Below are 25283 nucleotides of genomic sequence, written 5' to 3' on the forward strand. Positions count from 1 at the left end.
ACGTTAAAGTATTCATTTATAAATTCAAGAATGACTGAAAAGGAAAGAAATCAATAAATAGGAAGAAAATGTAAAAGTGTCTAGATAAAAATAGATCTGAACAGTGGGTACCCTTTTGAATAAATAAAATCATGGCTTATACTATGGAGTCAACCACAGCACCGCTATGTATTATTTTGAATCTAATTCAGGGAAATGAGAAATAACCTTAGGTAGGAAGCAAAGAGAGTTTTGCTTTGCAAAAAGCAATAGTAATGAACTGTGCAGCTGAATGCAGTATTGAGCTGACGGCAGTGCGCTCATTTCTGTAAACACAAGAGAAAATCTTTGCCAAGAGCATAATGAGGACTGCAGAGGTCAGATGAATTATTGATTATTCTCTTATGCTTAAATATTCACAAGGAGGAGAAGAGCTCTGATGGGAGAATGTCAGTAACCAAAAATGTTTGTTCGTGTGTGTAATTAAGTGTAATTGCAAATGTTGACCTGAAAATAATACTGATGTACATTTTGGGGCTCAAGAGTGAATCTGATGTTGTAAGATACACAGTGGGTGACTCAGCTGTCATCAGTGGGACCAGCTTGCTTCTGGTATCTGGCCTTCAGGTCCCAGGGGATGCTACAATTTCTGCAACGTCCAGCACAGGGAGGATTTTTCTTCCAAAAAAGTGTAAAAGTTCTATTCTGCTTTTGGACTTAGAAGAAATGTTATTGTTTTTCTTCAAGATAATGACACAGTCTCGTTCTGACGCGGGACACATTTATGAACTTTTGGACTTCCAACTTTCAGCAAGGAATGTTGAGGGGGTCCCCCTGCAAGGTACACGGAGGCCCCCACCTCTCCAGATTTATTCAGGAGCTCTAAGGCCTGAGTACTGTGCTGAGGGGGCCACCTGCAGCAGGGGGGCCTCCCCGCACCACTGGGCTGCGGGGCCTGTGTTAGGCCCCTGGCTTTCACAGGACCAATCCACTTGGTGTGTGCGATCTGCACTCCATTGGGGTCAGCCTCAAATTGCACCTAGGCTTCTGTCTGCAGAAACCATTGGCACTTTGTGTGTATTGGTGCTATTTTCACTTAAAACTTTGAAAACTTTCTAGTTGCAAAATTTAATAAAAGATATTGAACTCAAAAAAACTTCAAAAACTCATATCTTCGGTTCTCTGCATTTGACTTTTGTTGTTTTGGTGTCATTTTGTTTATGAAATGGTAATGCATTGTGTTTTGACCTTATTACGGTTTTGATACTGCATAAATACTTTAAACATTACCCCGATTTGAAACCACCTGCTCTGCACCATATCCACGAGGAGAGTAAGCTAAGGTTCATTTAGTGACTTTGAAGGTTCACCCTGACAAGAAATAATATTATTCCTTGAGGTGGCTAGTCACCCGCCCTAAATAATTATCCCCTTTCCTGCAAGGCTTCTGACATCAGCTCTACACAAGTCCACTAGCACCCAAATTGGACATGTCTGGGGGTCAGGAGACCCATGAGAGATACTTGGTTTACTTAACCAAGCTCTGTTCCCAAGGTCATCACAAAGGGATATATAGGAATCAGAGGTGCAGAAAGATGCACAGCACAAGTGTGGCAAGGAAGAGGGATGTTAGATGTATCTCTGAAACAAGCCAGGAGAGAGTACCAACAGATGGCAGTGGGGAAATCTGAATAGCTGTTGACGCTGCGTGTGCAATGTAGGTCCTGCATGCATTTTTTGCTTTAGAGATGATGACTAGAATGAAAATCAAGCATGTCTTATTTGTTTAACAACCATGTAGCTTGCTCTGAGGATGGGCAGGTGCTTCAGAGGTAATGACAGCCGCGGCTGGTGGAGGCCGTTGCGGTGGGGCAGAAAGGCGGGGCGAGGGAGGGGCAGGGTGGGGGGTGCTAAAAACCGGAATATGGATAATTGGATGTAACTAAACAATTTAATTAATAAAACAAATTTCGTAGAGCCCCCTGCATCGTAAAATGCGATGTAGCGCGCGCTACGAAATTCGTTTTATTAATTAAATTGTTTACTTACCTCTCATTATCCATATTCCGGTTTTTACCACCCCCCACCCTGCCCCTCCCCCGCCCTGCCTTTCTGCCCCACCGCAACTCCCTCCATGGGCCGTGGCTTGGTAATGACGATTCAAGAGTCTGTACTCTGTTCTTGACTACAAATGTGAAACAAATCATGGGTGTAATTGCATCTGGTTTTAAACATAAACAAACCTAGAGTCTTCTTTGAGTCACTTCCCTGCACCATGAATTTACCTCATATACTTTGCTGTATTGCTGTGTTACCGGTGATCTATTATGGCATATTTTATTCCCATTCACATGGACTCTTGAGTTGAAAATAGGTAATTACAGATGACTTTCCAGAGAGTTAAGTCATGAACTTTGCAGAGGGAGTGATTAATTGGAGGCTGCTTAAGCCAATTAGACTGCTGTTAGCCTTCACTGTGGTGATCCTGACCTACACTGATGGCTACAATAGCTTCCTATCAAACCACCTCCAAATATTAGGTCATCTGCCGTCAATTAATTATTAGAAAGAGGTATACAATATTGGATTTTGACCACATCTCCCTTGACAGTAGACCTGCTAGTGATCTATTTCTAGAGAGAAGCCTCTGTTCAGTTTGAGGGTAGAATGTGTGATCTGGTATGTCAGAGACATCACTGTGAAACTCTAAAGTTCTTCCTTCCAGAGCCAGCTGGGGCTCTGCTGTTGAGAACACTATGGTTCCATAACTCTAAATGAGGCGGTAGATTTATGTTTGGTCAGACAGGAGCACCGCCAATTTATGGCATTGTTCCAGTCCCCCCCAAATTCTAAAAAATACATTGCTAAAAGAATGCTACAGAAATACAAAACCATAGCACCTATTCTTTCATATCAGCAAATGTGGTTGACAAAGCCACTTGCAAACCATCAACTCCCACTGAATTTAGAAATGTGCTGCTATTTGTTAACCAACAATGTGCAACGTTTTTATTACACAAGTGCAGTCATGCAGAGGTCCCAATTATTTGACGACCTGTATTTTGCAGAATTCCCATTTTCCCATACCTACACACTGACATAGTGTTTTTCTCATGAACTGTTAGAAGGTTCAATATCTAATGAACCTTTTGTATGCAAATCCTTGCTTAGCTTTTTTCTTGTGAGTACTTTGGAACCATGCTTTGCAAGTAACTCGCATTTTGTATGTGTGATGTGCTTGCTTAACCTTTTTTTTACTAGTACTATGCAACTCACAAACATTTCATATGCGTAGGGATGCCTTAATGACCTTTTTCTCACAAGTGACTAACACAAATTACACTTGCGTACAAAATACTTGTGAAAGTCCCACAGAAGCCCAATTCACATGGAAGTCTGTGACCTTGGTGTAGTTTTCTTAGTTTTTCCAAGAAATACCTGACATTCACAAGAAAAAAATCTTATTGCCAGCCTCAAACCCCAATCTGAACTGCCTAACACATTAGTCTGAGCCTACTCCTTCCTGCATACTTGTCAAGCGCAGTGAATAATATTATGCCCATTTACAGATGTGAAAGCTCAGGAGCAGGAGTCTCCAGCCTTTTCACTCATAAGAGCTACTTATGTTGAATGAAAATCATCCCGAGCTACTAATACTATTAGTGTTGCACACATCAGACAAGATTACATTAGCGACCACTCCTGCAAGATTACCAGCCATGATTACCTCATTGCAGGATTGCCAGAAGTAAAGTAAAAACGAGCTTAGTCAATTTGGAATGCCTCAACAATGGGAATACATAACACCCACAGCTGCAGTGTCTCTTGGCACCAATTAATAGTAATAGGTCTCCCAAGGTTGCATGGTTTTATCATTCAAATATCAGCATTAAATTGATTTTGGAAATTGTGTTCTGAAAATGCACAAATTTTCATATCAAACACAAATCTTAACATTTTGGTATAACAATATTAATTCAACCAAACAAAAGCTTCTAGTTTCGTAGGCTGAGCTGCTCACAAGAGAGCTACTCACAATTAGCTGGAGAGCTACAAGTTGCTCACGAGCTATTCATTGGAGAAGTCTGCTCAAGAGTGTTATTTATAGTACCAAAGTACTAATGTCCTGGAACCTGAATAAATAAAACTTAATTAGTAGGACAGCACTTTTTCATGATACCAAGACGCCTGGAAAAAAACAGGAGTGAAAAAAAAGAACTTGTACAATGTAATCTTTAAAAAAAATTGATGTATTGAGCCATGGAAACTAGTGTTTTTTCGAGTTAAAAAATAATTATTCTCAAAATTGGTTGACCATAATTGATGACCCAAATGCCAATTGTTGTAGTTGTACAGTTTGTCCTATTGCATGAATGTGGATTACCATCTTCAGGACAGAAATAAATTGCTGTTGAGCACCCACTTCAACCAAAAGGGCACATAGAGGACTCTATTACCTTCACAGCCAACATAGTGCAACAAATCTAACTGCAAGGATGTGGAGCCTCTGAACGTGGCATGCCTTGTAATACCACTATCTTAATATCAGAGAATCAAAGTCACACTAATCTATTGGATGGTATTCAAGTCAAAGTATGTTAGCATTATTGTATCCTGGCTGTTTTCAACCACAGCCGAAGGAACATAATTCAGATGCACATGCAGATCTAGCTTTTACAAAACAAATCATGTCACCTACCAAGTCATGGTTGGAAGTGTAAAGAATGGCCTTTCACCAAAGCAAACGCTCCAAAATAGCGCATTGTCTATTTTTATTGGATTACTGACTCCTGCATTATGCCTTGTTAACGTATAAGCTTGGAACCACTACATGCATTCCTGCTTCTGACTTTTGCCTCCAGCTATTGTGAGAACTCCTAGACTTCAAGATTACAGAACGTTAGCAATTGGCACGGAATCAATAGGACTCCAGGAAGGGCTTTTCTTAGATTTTGAAGCGGACCTTTATTTCAGTATTTAGAGAGTAAACACACCAAAGTTAGACTACTACTCAAAAAACCTTCCACGACCCCAGTGAAGTCATTCCCAGCGAAGGCCCTGGAAAAGATCACCAACAATCAACTCATGACACATCTGTAGCAGAACCACTTACTCGACGCCACCCAATCCAGCTTCTGCAGCAATCACAGTACCGAAACCGCTCTGATCGCAGCCACCGACGACACCCAAACCCTCCTTGACCAAGGAGAAACTTACATTTTGAGCCTCCTCGACCTCTTGGCAGTTTTTGACACCTTATCCCACCACACACTGATCAAAAGAATCCACCATATTGGCATCCAAGGGAATGGACACAGATGGATCACCTCCTTCCTCACCGGACGTACCCAAAGGACATATCTCTCACCTTTTGCCTCTGAACCCAAGAGATCACGTGCAGTGTCCCCCAGGGCTCATCCCTCAGCCTCACTCTCTTAAAAGCATATATGACCAAGCTGGCCAACATTTTCAGATCCCACGATCTCAACTTTATTTTCTATGCATATGACACCCAATTCATCCTCTCAATCACCAACGAGCCCACAATCACCGGAACCAGCTTCCACAGATACATGACAAATGTCTCCAACTGAATGAAGACAACTGCCTGCAACTGAACACAAACAAGATGAAAGCACTGATCTTTGGAAAAATCAGCAATGCATGGAATGACTCCCGGTGGACATCAGACCTAGGGCCCACAGCCACTCCCTCCGACTACGCCAGAAACCACTGAATCACCATTGACAACAAGCTCACCATGAAAACACAGATGAATGTCGTCTCCTCCACCTGTTTCACACTCTGCGCATGCTATGTAAAATCTTCAAGTGGCTACCCCTAGACACGAGATGCACCATGACACAGGCCCTCATCACCAGGTGACTACATCTACTCCCTCTATGCAGGAATCAATGCAAGCAGAGACCTCAGTCCATACAGAACACTGCGGCCAAATACAACCAGGGCCTTCCCAAATGAACCAATATCACACCCTACCTCAAGCAACTACACTGGCTCCCCGTACAGTAGAGATGCCAATTCAAGCTGCTAACTCACGCACACAAGGAGCTACACAAACAAGGACCTGCATACATTAACCACCTCCTGAACTTCCACAAACCGTTGTGAAGACTACGCTACGCCTCCCTTGCAGTTGCCAATACTCCCTGCATCTAACGAAGCAGGAGTGGAGGTCGCTCCTTCTCCCACATCACAACAAAGATCTGGAACATCTCTCCTCCAGACCATCACCTCACTACCAGATTTCCGAATTACCCTCAAGGCGTGGCTGTTTGAATACGCCTCTGGGACCTGTAAGAGCTTGGATACCCTATTGGTTGATTGCCCTGATCACAATTGATTGATTAAGAGAGGTTTCTTCTAAGTTATGTAGGAGGGTTCCAGAGATTTGCTCTGAAAGTACGTTTTTCGTCCATGCCACCTGTGCTCTACTTTCCAAACATTAGTAATTTTTACATTATACACTCTATGGCGTGTGATCTGATCTTTAGTTTTAATATTTATGTGTTATTTAATTGCTAAGCACAAACACCAAAATAAATTCTTGGTGCAATGGACCACACCCCATAGAGAGAATCCCACTTGGAAAAAAGGATTCAATGCAGAAAAATTGCTGACCTGTTATTGATCCAACAAAGAGTTCAACAAGGCTGTATTCACTCTTCCACCCTCTTCAATCCCAGCATCTATATCAGTAGCTCTAACATCTGATGTCACATTTACACAGATGGTAGCCAGCACTATCTATATATTTCCCGGCCTAATGATATTGAATTCATGGCCACAGCTCTTGACGATAGTCATTACCAGATGCCACTCCACCACCTAAAGTTCTGCTCACTCAAAATAAGGTTGCTCCTTTTATCTCTATATATCTCCCTTTTCCAAATACATCCTCCCTAAACTAATTTATGGTGTTAAACTGTCACTATTACGTAGTTTGCCTAATCATTTCTTTTCGATTTATACAAAAAATGTAACATAGAAGCACACATCAATGCAACGGATGGCAAAGGAGGGAAACCTTTAACCTAGGCTCCTTCATAGAAGCAAACCTTTCTTCCCTGATCCAGATAAGCTAGTAATCCATTCACTTATTTTGTCTAGATTGGATCAAAACAGATAACAATTTCCTGGAACTCACAAATAGAATCTACCTCCCCTTAAATTAGCCCTCCATGCAGTGGCAAGCTTGGTCAAAGACGCAAGATGTTTCCACCACATTTCATTTAAAACATTAGGATCTAAGAAGACAAACCTCTAAAGCAATCCTTCTAGGTAAGCCAACACTGGTCATTGGGACACTTGTGCCCCATGATGCCTTTAAAAGGGACCCGAAAGACCTGTTACTCCATTGGCACTTTAAATGTGAAGGCTGTTCTCTCTTTGGCGCAACCTTCACAATTGATACTTGTTAGACCTGGCATCTTTGGCGTGGTTTTCCCCTATCTTTTTACCTCTACCTCCTGTATTTTTGATGCTGTGCTGGATTTCGTTTTTGCTGGTTTAGATGCTTTGGACACTCTGCCACTGCTGATCAGTGCCAGAGTGTAAGTGCTCCCTATGTAAATTGCTATTCTGATCGGATATACATGTTTGGCATATTTGTATCACCATGAAGTCCCTAGTAAAGTGCACTGGGTGTGCCAGGGCTGGTGATGACAAATGCTACTAGTGGGCCTGCAGCACTGATTGTGCCACCCACAGGAGTAGCTCTAAAAGGGTGTCTCAGGCCTACCACTGCAGTGCCTATGTGCAGTTTAGAAACTGCCATGTCCTCCTGGTCAGTGTCCCCACTGACCAGTCCTAACCCTTCCCTTTTTGTGCACATCAGTCACCCCTATGGAAGGCCCAAGGTACCCCCCTGGGCAGGGCGCAGTGTATGTAAATGGTAGAGCATGTACTAGTGCAGGTGACATGCTCTGGTAGTGAATGACAGCCATTTTCGTTTTCACTATTGTAAGGCTATCTTGCTCCATAGATTAACATGGGGGATGCTGGCTACAGTGTCTACCAGCATTTCTTCTCATAGGAACAAAATGGGACATAAGTATCAAGTATCCCTGAACTCAGAAGTTAATAACACATCTTTTAGGAAAGGTTGTTTTTAAATCCTGTGTTTGAGAACAGCACTTTTAGAAAGTTGCTGTTCTCTTGTCTGACCGTTCTGTGTGCCTTGGCCTGTTTGTGGATTGACTGTCTGGTTTGAGAGTGACAGGGGCTGGACTGCATTTGCAACTGGAGTGGTGGGAGGAGTTAGCACCTGGGCCTGAATAGGGCTGTGCCTGCCTGCCACAATGCTGGCTCCACCTCCTGCTGGGTGGCTGATGACCCTGCCCCTCACTTTGAAAGGAAAGGAGAAGCCAGGCAAACAAAGTGCTCAAGCAACACCCAGAACTGGTTCAGACCGGGCTCAGGGCCCACTGGCACAAAGACAACAAATAATTTTTGGGGTATAAGTACAGGATCCCTGACAACAGAAAATTAGATCATCCTGGAATCAAGAAGGAACCTCTTCCAAGGAGAAAGCTGAAACTGAAGGAGGAAGACTGTCCTGCTGTTGCTCTGCTGGACTGACCTGCTGTTGCTTTGCTGCCAAGGAGAGGGGAAGTGTGGCTCACTGGTTAGAAGCGGCAGACCCTGAAGCAGAGATCGGCCCGGGACCAGGGTTCAATTCCCGACGCGGCAGGGTCTTGGGTCAATGTCCGCGGACTCGATAATTCTCGCCAAGGTGCCTACGCTAACCATGGGTCCCACTCAGCAACTCTGGGCAATAGCTTGCTTAATCTCCACAGTGGCCCCATCAGCGCCGGGGATGCCTGGCTTCACCTTGGAGGTGCCCAGGAGGGACCATCTCACAGGGAAAGCCAGGACGGGTTCCCCAGCGGTATACAGCGCCAGGACACTCCGAGATGGAGTAACAGTGCTCTTTACAAGTATACTTACATTACATTACATTACAAGGACTTTGCTAGTGTACTGTGTCCCCTGTCTTAGAGGAATCTCCAAGGGCCTGAGAAGAGCTGGCTCCCTGTTCTGAAGTCCCAGGAACAAAAGGACTTCATCCCCAGCTTCCCTGAACTCTGCTGAGAGAGTTCTGTCCTTCCTAGAGTGCTTGATCCAGTTGTGGGGCCTCTGGAAGTTGTACCTGTGCTGGGAAGCTTGAAACTAAGCTTGAGAGACTTTTGCAATTGAAAAGGGTCGCATCGCTCGCTTGTGGAGCGCATCTCCGACAGTGCGAGAAGATTCCCTCCACTACGAAGGTCGAGATCGTCGCAGCGTCTGTTGCCGCTGCCAGAGCCGTTGCATCCTTCGTTTGCGGGACGCACCAGACCGGTGCGGGAAAGTCGAACATCGCTGCGAGTGTCGTCGCAGAGCCTGTCGTCGCTGGGTGAGATCGCCGCACTGCTTGCTTGCGGACCGCATCACATCGCTGCGAGCATCGTCGCAGAGCCATCGCATCGAGGAGCTACGAGAGAGAGGATCACCGCTGGATCGCAGCATCGTCGCCCCGGAGATCGTCGCAGCCCCTACGAGATCGTCGCATCGTGCCTTTGCGAGAACAAACTTCCTACGGAGCCTACGCACCGGAATCCATACAAGTGGCCTTCCTCCCCATACAGACCGGATTCGTCGCAACACGCCCGCTGCTGCAGCGGGGTTGTCGCATCACCTCCCCAGGGTCTCAGGAGCAATGCATCGCTTGTTTTCCACCACACCAGCTTCTGCTTTTGGAACTTTGTCGCAACTAAAAGGTACTGTGAGTAAACTTGACGCAACTGTGAACTTTTCACGCATCTGTGGTTTATTCGATCTCAACCTGAAGAACTTTATCGCAAACCTTAAGAACTCTTTTGAAACCATATTCTTGAACGGTGTATGTTGGATTTTTGTCGTTTTGGTCTTGTGTAGTTTAGATTAAATACCTTTATTTTTCAAAACTGTTGTGGAGTCAGTTTGTGGTGTTTTCACTGTGTTACTGTGAGTGTTGGTACAAATACTTTACACATTGCCTCTGATTAGCCTAGACTGCTCGTGCCAAGCTACCTAGAGGGTGAGCAGGTGTTATCTCAGAGGGTTTCCTCCTTACCCTGATTAGAATCAAGGGTCCCTATTTGGACAGTGGTACCTACCCCTGCCAACTAGAGACCCCCAGTTCTAACATTGGTGGCAGCGGTGGAATTGAACTTGTATTTGTACTAGACCCACAGTAATTGGTGTACACCACTAGTGAGTGCAGACCACTACGCCACCACATACTACTGGTTTTTGATTTTTGATCCTATTTTTGAGTAACTCTTCAAGGCATCATGTCTGCGAAAGGAAAGGCACTCAGTGAGGGGGCAGAAGTAGAATTGGAGTTTGTCATTGGAGATTTGTATTCATACAAAGTTGAGCAACTTAGGAAATTCTGCCTTGGATTTGAGTGCCCCATAAAGAGCGCCTACAGAAAGGAGGAGCTGCAGAGAATCTCGAAAGCCCATTGGGAGGCACAAGAGGGAAATGATGATGTGGATGTAGAGAATGGTTTTCAAGTCATAGATCTGCCAGTGGGCAGAGTAGGCTCAGGAGCTGGCAGCAACCATTCCAGAAGGGGCCTCACCCCAGAAGAGTTACAAGAAAATCAGAGAGTAAGAGAATATGAGTTGGAAGTTCTAAAAATAAAAATGAAGCAATTGGAAATGGATAAAGAGTGAGAAAAGGCGGCAGAGGAGAGCAAAAGTGCCTGCGCCTTGGAGGAAAAGAAATTGCTTTGGGCTCATGAGTTGAGCATGAGAGTACTGGATCTTAAAGCCAAGGAGGTGGATGCCAGTTCAAATGGTGGCAGCGCACAGCCAGTGCATGGGGTTAAAGTATATATTCCCAAAGACCTGGTACAGAATTACCATAGGAGTGAGGATATTTATGCCTGGTTCACTTCGTATGAAATTGCATTGAAGATGAATGGTGTGCCTGATCAGCATTGGGGGGCGGGCCTGAGGAAACATTTTGAGGCTTCTGGGAGGAGTGCTCCAGAGCTCTTAGAGATGGCAGGTGCCGTGACCTACCCCAATATGAAGGAGGCCTTATGTCTCAGGTATGGCCTTACTCCAAAGCAGTATAGACTGCAGTTTAGAAACTCCAAGAAGAGAGAGTCTGAGACTTGGATGGAATGTGTGAATTACTACTCACGTGCACTGGAAGGTTGGATGAAGGGCAGTAAAGTAACTGATTTTAAGGGGTTGTTGCATTTAATCAGTTGGGAGCACTTGAGTAGTCTTTGTGTTCCAGAGCTGCGCCAGCATCTTTTAGACAGCAAGCTGACATACCCCATTGAGCTTGCCAAGGAGGCGGACCGCTGGACCAGTACCAGGGTCCACAGAGGAATTGTGGGTACCACAGCCAAAGGTGGGCAGAGTCCCCAGCAGAAGAGTGGGGGGAACAAGGGTAACCAAAAGGAGTTCTCGCAAGGGCCCCAAAATAGTTCCCAGGGAAAGGAATCCCAACCCCCCAAACCTAGACAGCCATGGCCCCCTAAGGGCAAGCGGGACAATAGAGACAGAAGAAATAACCAAGGTCCCCCTACCTGCTATCACTGCAATGAGGTAGGTCACATCGCTCCAAGCTGTCCCAAGAAGAAGCTAGCAGCCACTGGTGCTCCCGCCCCAGCGTTAGCAAGTGTAGCTTTGGGAGGGGATTTGGTTTCTAGTGAATGGGGGGAGCTAGCAGTTATGACCCTTGTCTCTCTAGGAGACCAAGAGATGGTCCAGGAAACCTTACTGCCCTCTAACACTAAGAAGTATGGGCAGAAGGTGACCTTCAATGGGAGGGAGGTTGAGGCTCTGAGAGACACAGGAGCCAGCGTGACATCCGTGAGGTGTCAGTGGGTGTCTGAAGAGCAAATCATCCCTGATGTACTCCGCCCTGTAGTGGCAGCTGACAGCTCAGTGCGCCTCTGCAAGCTGGCGCGTGTTCCCTTTGAATGGGGGGGGGGTATCTGGTCTTTTGGAAGTAGTTGGCAGTGATGCCTTGCCTGTAGACTGTTAGGTAACAACATGGAGAGTTCTCCATGGAGGGATGTAGAACACAGAACTCACTTGGAGATGTTGGGTTTGCCGGCGTGGATCTGTGTGACCACACGTGCTATGGCAGCCAGTAGGGGTGATTCAGCAGAACTGGAGCCTGAAACAGTGGCCCATGGCCTGCCAGGAGAGGAAGAGGCAGGGGGCGCGGAAAACCCGCCCCAGCAGTTCCCACGGTCCAGGAAGGAGCAGACCCTGAGGGGGATGCCCTGGAGCCTACAGGGGAACAGGTGGCAAAACTGGGGGACCTCCCCGAGCTGACCCATTGGCAGCAGGAAGGTGGCCCCTCCAGGGAGGAGTTCTGCCAGGCGCAGAAGGAATGCCCTTCCCTCATTGGTCTGTGGCAACAGGCTGTAGATCAGGCAGCAGGTGGAGCAGCCAGAGATCACTTTATCTACTGGGAAGATGACTTATTGTATTGTGAGCCTAAGTTTGCTGAGCCCGGTGCAGCCTGTGTGCTGGTGGTACCCGAGCGCTTCAGAAACTTCCTAATGGGTCTGGCTCATGATGTGCCTCTGGCAGGACATCTGGGGCAAGACAAGACCCTTAACCGGCTTGTCACCCACTTCCACTGGCCCCAGATGAAGAAGCACGTTGGTTCCTTTTGTAGGTCTTGCCAAACCTGTCAAGCCAGTGGTAAGACTGGAATGAAGTTGAAGGCACCCCTCCAACCCTTTCCAGTGGTGAGCACCCCTTTCAAGCGGGTGGGCATAGACATAGTAGGGCCCCCGGACCCCAAGACAGCCTTAAGCAACAGGTTCATCCTGGTCTTGGTGGACCATGCCACCCAGTACCCGGAAGCAGTCCCTCTCAGGACAATCACAGCACCCGTGGTGGGCCGTGCATTGATGGGGATCTTTTCCTGTGTGGGGTTCCCCAGAGAGGTGGTCTCCGACCGGGGTACCAACTTCATCTCTAAGTACATGACGTCTCTGTGGGAGGAGTGTGGGGTAACTTATAAGTTCACCACTCCTTACCACCCTCAAGGAATGGGTTGGTTGAAAGGTTCAACCGGACCCTAAAAGGTATGATTATTTATTTATTTATTTATTTATTTTTTACACTTATAATGCGCGCAGATACCCACAAAGGGTTTCCCGGCGCCATGGCTACGAGAAAAAGATACTGAGAGGCAAAATACTGTCACAGAACAACAACCATTGGTAAACACAATTATTTATTAAACAGCCAGGTTTTGACTTTTTTCTTGAAACTGGCAAAATTTTCCTCTTTGCGCAAAGCTAAAGGGAGAGAGTTCCAAAGAACTGGTCCCAGGTGGGATACGATTTACCTCCCATTCGGGCCAGTTTGAATCTGGGAACCACGAAAGTTGCTCCATTTAAGGAACGAAGATTCCGTACAGGAACATGGGGCCTGACCAAATTCTGCAGGTACCGTGGTGCGGTTCCTGCCCTGATCTTGAACATTATGGTCAAGGCCTTAAACCGGACCCGGTTATCAACTTTCAACCAGTGTAGATCTCTGAGGTGCTTCGAAATCCTTGCTGTCCTAGGGATCTTACATAACAGCCTGGCTGCGGAGTTCTGGACCAATTGTAGTCGTCTGACTACGGCTAAATTGGAGCCCAGATAAAGAATGTTACCGTAGTCAAGCCTAGATGTTATTAGCGCGTTGACTACGGTCTTCTGGGTATCCACAGGTAGCATCCAGATAATCTTCCGCAGCCATTTAATGATGGTAAAACAAGTACCAGCCACTTTGTTGGCCTGCTGCTTCATGGACAGAGAATCGTCGATACACACCCCAAGATTTCTAACCTGGGTAGCCGGACTAGGGAAAATACCCATAGATGGCGGCCAATGTCTATCTTGCCACAGCTCACGATTTTTCCCCAGGAGAAGAATCTCTGTCTTCTCCCCATTAAGCTTCAGCTGGTTAGTTGACATCCAGCTGAAGACCTCCTGGAGACCAAGTTTCAGGACTGAAGGGGATGAAGACTCTGAATTAGTAAGGGAAAAAATAATCTGTGAGTCATCCGCGTAGGTCATGAGTTCCAGACCTACTCGCTCTGCTAGATCAGCGAGGGGGCGGAGGTAAAGGTTGAAGAATAGTGGGCTTAAAATTGAGCCCTGGGGCACGCCATGAGGTGACCGAAAAATATCCGACTGTGCGTGAGAGGACGAGATCTGGAAAGTCCGGTCGCTCAGATAGGATCTGATCCAGCCCAATGCGGTCCCTCCGACACCATCCACGCTCAGCCTGGCAAGCAGTCTGTTATGCGAGATGGTGTCGAAGGCCGCGCTCAAATCAAGCAGGACGAGAGCCACCGTTTGCCCGTCGTCTAATAGTGCCCTGATTTTCTCCGTAACTCCCAGGAGGGCGGATTCAGTTGAATGACCTGCCCTAAAGCCCGATTGGGAGAAGTGGAGCAGGTTGTTACTCTCCGCGTGCGATGATAGTGCACCATGGATATGCTTCTCCAAAATTTTCGAGAAGGCAGGTAGCAAAGATATCGGCCGATAGTTTGCAAGGACCTCTGGATCAGCAGATGGCTTTTTTAGCAGAGGGCTGACCATAGCGTGCTTCCAGGACGCCGGAACAGTTGCCAAACGGATGGAGGCATTAAGTGTCTCGGCAATAGTTCCTAGAGCACCATCATCCAATTGGCACATGATATTAATAGGAAGGGGATCACACGGAGAACCTGATTTAATAGAGGTGGCCAGAGATTTTAAAGTGTCCCCAGAAATACATGGCCAGGCATCCAGCCGATTTCCTGGAGGGCTATCTAAGGGAAGAACTTCCCTATCCACCCCCACCGAGGGATTTATATTTGCTATAATGGTGTCGATCTTTTCCACAAAATATGTGGCAAGGTCTTGGCATTTTTTCGAGGTGAGGGGGCGTGCAACCGCCGAGGAATTTGCTCCGGCTAAGTTTTTCACTGTGTTGAAAAGGGTCCGAGCTTTGTTAGCAGCCATGTCGATGGTCTTAGTTACATAAAGAGCCTTAGCTCTAGAGCAGGCCCCATGATAGAGGTTTCTGGCCTTACGGTAAAGTTCCTTTGACTGAGAATCATAATGCTTGCGCCATTTTCTCTCGAGACCCTTGCACTTAGTTTTTTCAAGTTTTAGTTCTTCCGTGTACCAGGGGGCCGGAGGCCGATGGACATTCCCTGTACACCTGGTAACGGGCAGGCAGATGTCCACTGCTCTCTCTAACCAAGTGTGGGCTTCCAATGCATTTGCCTCCATATCATCGCCCAAAACTGGGGGAGATACCTGTAGTGCATTCTGCAACTCAATCAGATCAATCTTTTTCCAGTTTCTCATAAAAACTGGAGGCCGGACAGACCCTGGCAACTTAGATTGTGTGAGGGTGATGCAAAAGAGCGTTAAGAAGTGGTCTGACCAACAAACAGGGTAGGTTTTTACCCATTTGAGCTCCTGTATGTTAGAGACGATAGGGTCCAACAGGTGTCCAGCCTTATGCGTTGGGCCCTCATTTCTCAGGGACAGATTTAAGGCATTAAAATCATCCAAGAGGTTAGAGACAATACTATTAGATTTGTCCTCAAAATGGAGATTTAGGTCCCCTAGTATCGTCAAATTTTGGGCATTCAAAAAATAGGGTAAGATAGAATTAACTAAATGTGTAGCCCATGCACTGGCACTACCCGGGGGGCGATAAATTAAGAAGCCTGAGAACATAAAATTTGGATTCAAAGATATTTTAAAAAAAGCAGCTTCGCTTCCAGGGATATCAACCATAACAAAATCACAGTTAAAATCACGATCGAAGATCACAGCAATGCCCCCTCCAACCTGGCTATCTCTATCAACCCGAACGATAGCATAATTGGCGGGCAGGGCGGCGGCAATATCAGGACCTGAGCTCTCATGCAACCAGGTCTCTGTTAGAAATACCGCACAAGGTTTTTCTTCCATTAGGAGGTGATGGATATCTGCTTTGTGTTTGGGCAGTGATCTACAATTAACTGTATAAAAAGAAAAAGTACGAGGGCTTGAAACAGAGGTTTGCATGGGTGGACAAGGCTTGTGTGGGGCCTCTGAGTAAGGTTGAATATTAGTTAGTGCAAAAGCACAGTGAGGGCAAACATGTATACCTTTTAAAGAGGGCTTTAAAATGACACAGTTACTGTTAATGTTTGGGCGCAACGCCCGTATCTGATCCGCTGTGATATTACCTATATCAGCGTTTCGTGCCCCGGGTCCCGGCCAGGCCCGGACGGGCACAGACGGGCTGGTCTTGGGCTCGTCTTCGGCGCAGTCAAAGGCGCCTACCCTGCGCGCCATCGCTGCGCGCTGAGGCCGCCGAGTGGCTAAATAGTCGCCAGGAAGCGGAGGTCTAGAGCGCTAACCGCTCGACACTCCGTCAGGTGACTGTCCCTGTCCCGCCCTCGACAACCCGCGATTGGCTGGGATGCCGGTTGCCTGAGAAACTAGGCGGAAAACAGTCCCCGGCTAGGAAATGCTGCAGACTGGTGAGTGCAAGTGTGTGCTCTTTCAATCAGAGTGCTTCTAAAATCACAGTATACACAACAACAGTACAGACAGTTATTAAAAGCGAGCTTCCGCTCTAAGTATCAGCGCAATGTGCGTTTTTAAAAAGATTGTCAGCCTCTGACAGCAGTTAGCAATTAGTGATAGTTCGTGCTCGACGCCCAGCGGGGAGTAGCTGCCACCCACTCTTACCGCGTGGAACGTCTGCCTCCTCGCAGCCTAAATAGTCGCCAGGAAGCGGAGGTCTAGAGCGCTAACCGCTCGACACTCCGTCAGGTGACTGTCCCTGTCCCGCCCTCGACAACCCGCGATTGGCTGGGATGCCGGTTGCCTGAGAAACTAGGCGGAAAACAGTCCCCGGCTAGGAAATGCTGCAGACTGGTGAGTGCAAGTGTGTGCTCTTTCAATCAGAGTGCTTCTAAAATCACAGTATACACAACAACAGTACAGACAGTTATTAAAAGCGAGCTTCCGCTCTAAGTATCAGCGCAATGTGCGTTTTTAAAAAGATTGTCAGCCTCTGACAGCAGTTAGCAATTAGTGATAGTTCGTGCTCGACGCCCAGCGGGGAGTAGCTGCCACCCACTCTTACCGCGTGGAACGTCTGCCTCCTCGCAGCCTAAATAGTCGCCAGGAAGCGGAGGTCTAGAGCGCTAACCGCTCGACACTCCGTCAGGTGACTGTCCCTGTCCCGCCCTCGACAACCCGCGATTGGCTGGGATGCCGGTTGCCTGAGAAACTAGGCGGAAAACAGTCCCCGGCTAGGAAATGCTGCAGACTGGTGAGTGCAAGTGTGTGCTCTTTCAATCAGAGTGCTTCTAAAATCACAGTATACACAACAACAGTACAGACAGTTATTAAAAGCGAGCTTCCGCTCTAAGTATCAGCGCAATGTGCGTTTTTAAAAAGATTGTCAGCCTCTGACAGCAGTTAGCAATTAGTGATAGTTCGTGCTCGACGCCCAGCGGGGAGTAGCTGCCACCCACTCTTACCGTATGATTATGGGCCTAGCGGAGCCCATGAGACGGAAGTGGGACGTCTTGTTACCATGCCTGTTGTTTGCCTACAGGGAGGTGCCTCAGAAGTCCTTAGGGTTCAGTCCCTTTGAACTCCTGTATGGCCACCCTGTTAGAGGACCTCTCTCACTGGTGAAGGAGGGTTGGGAAAAGTCCCGTGGGAAAACCCCCCGGGATGTGTTCAGCTATGTGCTGGCCATCCGCAACCAGACACAACGCTTCAGGAAGCTCGCTCAGGCGAACCTGGAAGCAAGCCAGGAAGAAATGAAAAGATGGTACGACCAGAATACCACTCTGGTCGAATTTCAACCTGGGCCGCTGCAAGTGTTCACCTGCTATACAATAGTAACCATTAATATAAACATATACATATGTGTATATATATATATATATATTATACCTTTATTTAATAAATCGTCTTCCCTGTCATCCATTCCTGGATTGCTGATTATTGTGAGGCTATTGCTGTTTGCTGGGCGTGAGGCTTCTGAGGTCTCGACCTTTCGGTTCCGCTACTATTGAACGGGACCAGGACTGCTTTGTTTTATATATATATATATATATATATATATATATATATATATATATATATATATACATATATATATATGCCAGCTCCAGAACACCAGCCAGATGCACACACGAGCGGGTGCACACAAAACGGGGGTGTGCCCGTTGAAGTAATCGATGCTTCTAATTTCCAAGGATACTTAATCCATAAAGAACGTAGCACACGCAGGGGGTAGTTCCAAGAAGGTTTTTAATGCAGGAACTTTACAGCAACAAGACGCGTTTCGCCATCGGGCTTTGTCAAATTGTGCAGAGAGCCGAGGCGCCTGTCTGCTTTAAAAAACGTCATTCTGAATGTAAAGTGCAACAAAGGACTAACATGCAGATGTCTAAAGTGGCCGCCATCTTGTAACAATGGAAATGTCACAGAAGGTGAACATACAGGCAGCCCTGGTGTAAATGCAACCAATATTAACCAATGTAAATACATGTATATGATAAACATTCATTGCAACGGTCTGGTAAAACCTAACATGTTGTTTTTTCATCTGCTGTGGTCCAAATATATGCACAACTCATAAAATTCAGCCCTGGATGGGCGTATCTGAAGCGAAAACATGATTGCAAGACGCGCACTGGGATTAAATACATAGCGCCAAAAACCATACTACAATAGTATTGTATTCATACTCGTTATAAATATAACTATACATAAGTATATAGGCGCATATAAGGGTGGGACCCACATAGAGTCACACTCCTGTGGTTGTCCAACTTTCTGCACGTCAAAGTTAATGTGGCCCTGTATGGGCAAATCTGTATTGGTCGCTTCAAATACATGAAATACTAATAATCAGAATGACCATACTTGATGTGAGATATACCATACAATAACACCAATGTATCAGAAAAAATCATCATAAATACGGGATACAGATATTCTAAATGCAAGGAAAAGCTCTAAGGTACAGTGATAATCCTTCAATTACAAAAATAAATTAATCTTCAAACTAGATGTACTGATAATTCCTCATGCATATTTAGACCGTGTGGAATTGTACTTTGCAAGTCAATTATATACCTGGATTCCAGCCGTCTTAATTTTAAGAGGCGGTCCCCCCCTCTGATGTTAGCTGGTACACTATCGAGACATGTATATGTTAACAGATCCCTGTTACTTTTATGCATCTTTTCAAAGTGCCTGGCTACTGGGTAGGATTCATCTTTTTAAGAAATTGCACGCATGTGCTCCAAAATTCTGAGTTTTACGGCATTGGTCGTACTGCCAATATATCTCAAGCCACAAGGGCACGTGAGACAATAGATGGCATATGGCGTGGAACAAGTTAAGAATTTCGTTATTCGTTTGGGAATTGCCAAGCCAGGTATTTTATGTGTAAGCGTCCGCTTACTATATTTACACGCCTTGCACCTGCCACACGGATAAAAACCACTGAGAATAGGCAATTTGGGGGTTACTGTCTGAGTCTGATGATGACTGGAGACTAACTGGTCTCTGAGTGATCTGGCCTTTCTAAAAGTGACCAAAGGATTGGTAGGTAAGTCAGCCTTGATGGTGTTATCTGTCAATAAGATATTCCAATTTTTCTTGAGTATCTTCTTGATTTGCCCTGCATCCTGAGAGAAAGTAGTGATGAGGCGAAAGGAACCATTGTTAGCTTTCACTGGCTTTTTAGGCTGCAACAGCTCATGTCGTCTCATCTTCTTGGCTCTCTCATATGCACGTGCCAGAACACTGTCACTGTAACCCCTTATTCTGAATCTCTGTAAACTTGAGTCAGCTGCCCTTTCGAAGTCATCCTCATTGGAATTATTCCTTCTTAATCTTAACAATTCTCCATACGGGATGCTCTCAATTAGTGGACGTGGATGACTACTCGTAGCAAAGAGAGTGGAGTTACCAGCCGTTTCCTTTCTGTATAATTTGGTCTGCATTTTTCCATCCTTGTCAATATATACTGTAAGATCTAGATAGTTCACAGATGTTTGACTGATGTGACCGGAAAATCTAAGATTCACATCGTTTCTGTTAAGAGCATCAACAAAAGTACTCGCTGTTTCTATAGGGTTCTCTAAGATAATAAAAAGATCGTCTATGTAACGATGCCACCCTATGATCCAGTTATTCCATTCATGATTCTCGTTGCTCCAGGCCACCTGCTCCTCCCACCATCCCACGAAAAGATGCGCGAAACTAGGGGCGGAGCAAGCTCCCATTGCAACTCCGGACATCTGTTTATACAGCTGTTTGCCGAAAAGAAATATATTATTATTCAGGCTAAACGTCATGAATTCTAGTAGCATTTTCTTGTGTTCATAAAATCTAAGTGGACGTTTTTCCAAAAAGCTGGCCATAGCTTTAAGGCCATCACCATGTGCTATACACGTGTATAGACTGGTGATGTCAAGGACCAGCATACAGTACGTATCTTTCCAAATTACTTTATCAATGCAGTTCAAAAAATGCTTGGTGTCTCTTAAATAGGAATCTAAAGACATTACCAGGGGAGAAAGAAACGAATCCACATAAATAGATAGATTTTCAGTGAGACTCCCATTGGATGCCACGATGGGCCTCCCAGGTGGATTACAAATGTCCTTATGTACTTTCGGGAGGTAGTAAAAAGTGGGAATGACTGGGCTCAAACAACGTAAAAATAAGTATTCATCGGTGTTATATATTTCTAAGATCATATGTTACGATGGTCTATCATATCGGACATTGTATTATATTCTGTAGTACAAATATGGGACACGTATATTGCAAAATGGCAGAGGGTGTTATTTCTGTGAAATATGAGTTTGATCCAATTAGTGGCTCAAATGTATTCTGATTTAATTCCCTCCAGGTGAATAGTGCCCATGCATGATTGTGCATTTAGGTAACGCTATTCCATGCCACTCTACAAATCTCCACCAAAAACACTGTTTTCATGGTAACTGAACCAACATTAGCAAGTAATATAAAAAATACATATCTGGTAAGGTGTAATATTTTCCCCCATCCCCATCCCTGTGTTCATGAAAATGTTGCCTTATTGCTATGATACCACCAGAACTCCTTGAATGCAAGATAGGACCATAACACAAGGCTGCCTGTTTTGTATCCTCTAAATATATATCTTATATTCGATACTATACTGCATTTTCTATTCAATATAAATGTAGGTGTGAGTGTGTGTTTCATCTACCCAGGTTTCTTGCCTTTAAATATGACTGTTGTTTCATATGGTATGATAACAAATGGGAAATAATGAAACATGAATGAGAAAAATATTCCAATCACAAAATGTACCGTTAACAATCATTAAAACTAGGTTTAAATTAACTTTGCAGATAACAAAAAAAACATAGCATCTTTCAAATGACCTTACCTTCGTACTCCAGTTTTCTCTTCTCCAGCTCAGCTTCAATTTGGTCTAATATCATGCCCAGTTCACCTAGGATTTTGGTTAAGTAGTTTACATTGTCATGCTCCAGGATCTTGTCCTAGTGAAAATGAGAAAAAAAATATCGACAAAGAAATTATGTTTGGGGTATATGTTGTAACACAATCTTCTAGATACAATTCCAAACAATTTCTACAGATAAGTAAAAAGGGAGCCATCACGTCCGTAGCACTAGATGGGTTGCAGTTTAATGTATGTTAAAGAATTATGCAAAGGTGTACTAGACAGAAAATTAAAGGTGGGCAAAGTTGCAAAGTATTTTCTCGCGACCTATGCGTGAATGTTGTTAAGGTCTAGACATTTCAGCATTCTTGTTAAAACCAATACAATGCTTTCGAAATCACAGAATCTAAACAGCCGCATTATTTCTGTGAGTTCAGACATAGAATCTTCACATTTCCTGTTTAATCAATGTCCAAAAGAAGTTACTAAATATAAAAAGTATAAAACTATATAAACAAGTCAAGAAAAACTGTACAAATTACACTTATAAACAAGCATTGGTCATTTTGATTTGCCATTATTCTTTACCTTCAGATAATTACAGTGTGTGCCCATGTATGGTGGCTATCCTGGAATTGTTTAGATATATATAGCTGTGGATGGAGTGTGGTGTGGTGGTGTAAAGCTGTCTCTGGGTTTATGTTTAAATAAGGAGAGGGGGCAGAAAAGTAAGTGGAGTAGGGTACACAAACAAAGAGGGAGATAAAATAGTCCCTTGTGCACTGTAATGCAAGGTCCTAAAATCAGCAGTGGAAGGATAGAAACTCATTAAGCACTGGTCTTTTCACACAATCACCTCGAAGTGAGGAACCAATATCAAACCGAGGTAAGGGAATGAGCTGGAAACTAAGCCTGGGCGGAGTTTACAGAGTTACTCAGCAAAGTGACCAAAAAAATCTCTGCCACGCTACGCAAAGTGCTACAAGCAGTGCAGTGCGCTTGGTAATGGCTGTTCGCATTGATTTTCTGTCCTGGGTGTTTGTCCTGCGTTTGAAAATCAACACTGACGACATCATGCGCAAAAGGGCACTGCTTCTTTTCTGATGCTCCAGTAGATTTTCTACTCAAGCAGCAACTTTCTCAACAGGAACAGAAGGTTTTTCAAAGCCAGCGGTTGCAACTACCCAAACCGCCCACATTGAGAAATATGACCACCCGCTTTGAGAAATCTTGCCGAGCAAAAATCTTGCGAGGAGGTGGATTTTCCTCGCTTGCGCTCACCAACTTGATGTTGGGGAGTGCGAGTAAGGACAAAACTCCTCTAGGCAGAGTGGAGTTTTTTGGAACACTATGTGTGCTCCGCGTAGCGCGGAGTGCGAAAAACTCCACAAACTTTGCAAGCCGAGCAGAGTTCACTGCCCGAGCTTTCAGGAAACCACTGCAGAGAGTGGCATTCCAGATCATCTTTCGATGTTTCGGACAGCCAATGCTCATTAAGGAGTCTGAAACACACAAGGACAGTGACACCAGAGTCAGCATGTTTTTGTTTTTTGAGGAGGTAGTTTGGTGATACAGAGTTGGGCAAAAGGGCCTCCTAGACACTTCGCATCACAAGTCCCTGCCCCTTCCAAGACCACACCCCTCCATACAATAGTGACATTCGTTTTTTTAATTGGCACCGGCTGCACTTGCTGTCAAAACCAGGCCAGCAAATTAGCAATTAACTCTGATGGAGCTAATTTCCACGCTGAATTTTGACATTGCAGAATGTGGGAAGATATGCATTATAAGGATAAACTGGCAACCTAACAGATCAAGTAAGGGAAGAAATACGTCAGAGGGGAATGAAAGGAAATCGGCATCAGATTGTGTTTTCATAATCTTCAGCTGAAGCTGAGCAAAATATAAAGAAATAAGAAGCCTTGCATACATGCTCCATTGCAAGAAGGATGTCAGTTCAGGTTCATCCATTTGCAGGTCTCACTTGGAGAGGAGTTTGCTACAGGCACATGAGCATTCTGCAAGGACTCCTGGAGTTTCCTGAAATAGACCTTCTGTCTTGTTAGACATTCTTGAGACAAGCACAAGAATTAGGAGAGAAGCAATTGAATCAAGAGGAGACAACTGACGCAGACAAAAAAGCCATCCAGTCATGAGCTAGGAGCTGACCCAAAGCCAACTCTAAACCTAAGTTATATATTGGAAACAATAGATCTTCATAATCTCGTCTGTAGCTGAGACATAAAAAAAAACAAATCTGCAAATATAATGTTTAAAATTGAACAACTCAATTTAACTGTGCATTTTATGAATGCCAAAATCACTGGTAAAAGTGGAATGAACTAGGGGGCATATTATCAAGCAGGGCGATAGGCAATTATCGCCGCTTTAGCGGCCGTTTTCGCCCGCTAAGCGGTGATAATTCTATCGCCCTATTAGCAAGCTGTCGCTAACTGATGTTAGCGACAGCTTTTAGGCGATAGCCAGCGGTTTGGGGCCCGCTTTTCATGTCAGCGATGTTTATCGCTAATGACATGCAAAGTGGGCGTACCAAACCAGTTAGCGACTGAAAGCAGTCGCTAACGTCGCTATCGCCTATTAGCAAGGCAGGCGTAGCGATGGAAATATTCGCACTAAGCGCGAATATCTCCAAATACTAACACCTGCCCAGACCAGTTCTTAGCCATGTTATCCAATGGGAGGTGGATAACATGGCTAAGAGCATTTTGTCGTTAATGCATGAATATCGCTGTATTCTCAGGGATATTGATGCATTTTGCCGCTATCGCTGGATATTTTAGCACAATGGAGAAACACGTTGCTAATAGCATGTTTTCTCCGCTAACATATCCATCGATAGGCAGCGATAAAAATCGACATTCCTTGGTAATATGCCCCTCGATTTTTCGCAATATATCGAACACTCTGAGCAAGCTTACTTTTTCACTTTTGCATGCTAAATCACTTCCACACTCTGTGGAATACAAAATCTGCCTTAGGTATTACACCTTGTTGTTTTCTAGATGAGATGTGCCTGTCAACAATAGACTGAATAAAGGTTGAATGAAATAATTGCTCCATGACCTAAAAACGATCTTTTATTCTTGTAGTGCAAACATTTAAGAGAACTGTTATTGTCAATTGTGGCAGTCACAATACATTAATCTGATGTGCACTTGTATTGTTTGTGTGGTAATAAGTAGAAGGATGACTTTGCAACACACCAGCCCCCCAGTAGCAGAACATTCACCTTCAGTAGAGATCTCCGCCTGCATGAAGATCTACTGCAGCGGATGTGCTTTGACCATCCTTTTCATGTCCGATAGGCATCCTCTATGATTTTCAGCATCAAACCACCATATAGCTAGCATCTCCAGTGAGAGGAGGAATTGAAGGCTGGAATCTATTAGGCACTGCTCAGCACCCTTGCTGTGCAATTCACAAAACATCCTTCACTCTGGATTGTGCTACACTGCCACAGTGTTGCAGAGGTACAAGTTGCGCTTGTGAAGGACATCACAACTGTTATTATATATCTGTATGTGTGTGAGTATCCCGTTCCACTTCCAGGAAACAGGCACCGACACTGCCGAGGATCGTTTCTAATAAGCCACGTTTATTATTATTTCAAATTACGGCTACGCTGGTAAGTGCTCATTGTGCTAAATATCAGTGCATACTGTATGTGCAAAAATATAAATAAATATATATATATATATATATATATATATATATATATATATATATATATATATTCTGATTCACTGAAAAAACAAAGGTTACAGGGATGCTATA

At 44.9% G+C, this 25283-nt stretch overlaps 1 protein-coding gene across 1 annotated transcript in view; it reads right to left on the minus strand.

The window, feature by feature from the left end:
* GDAP1L1 (ganglioside induced differentiation associated protein 1 like 1) overlaps positions 1-25283 on the minus strand; it is a 520679-nt gene that overhangs the window by 36340 nt on the left and 459056 nt on the right. Inside the window, exon 5 of the mRNA XM_078650467.1 lies at positions 21471-21585. Coding sequence (XP_078506593.1) covers positions 21471-21585 — 115 coding nt within the window. The remainder of the gene's footprint in view (positions 1-21470; positions 21586-25283) is intronic.

The sequence above is a fragment of the Lissotriton helveticus genome, chromosome 7, assembly GCF_964261635.1.
Source record: "Lissotriton helveticus chromosome 7, aLisHel1.1, whole genome shotgun sequence".
Taxonomy (NCBI): domain Eukaryota; kingdom Metazoa; phylum Chordata; class Amphibia; order Caudata; family Salamandridae; genus Lissotriton; species Lissotriton helveticus.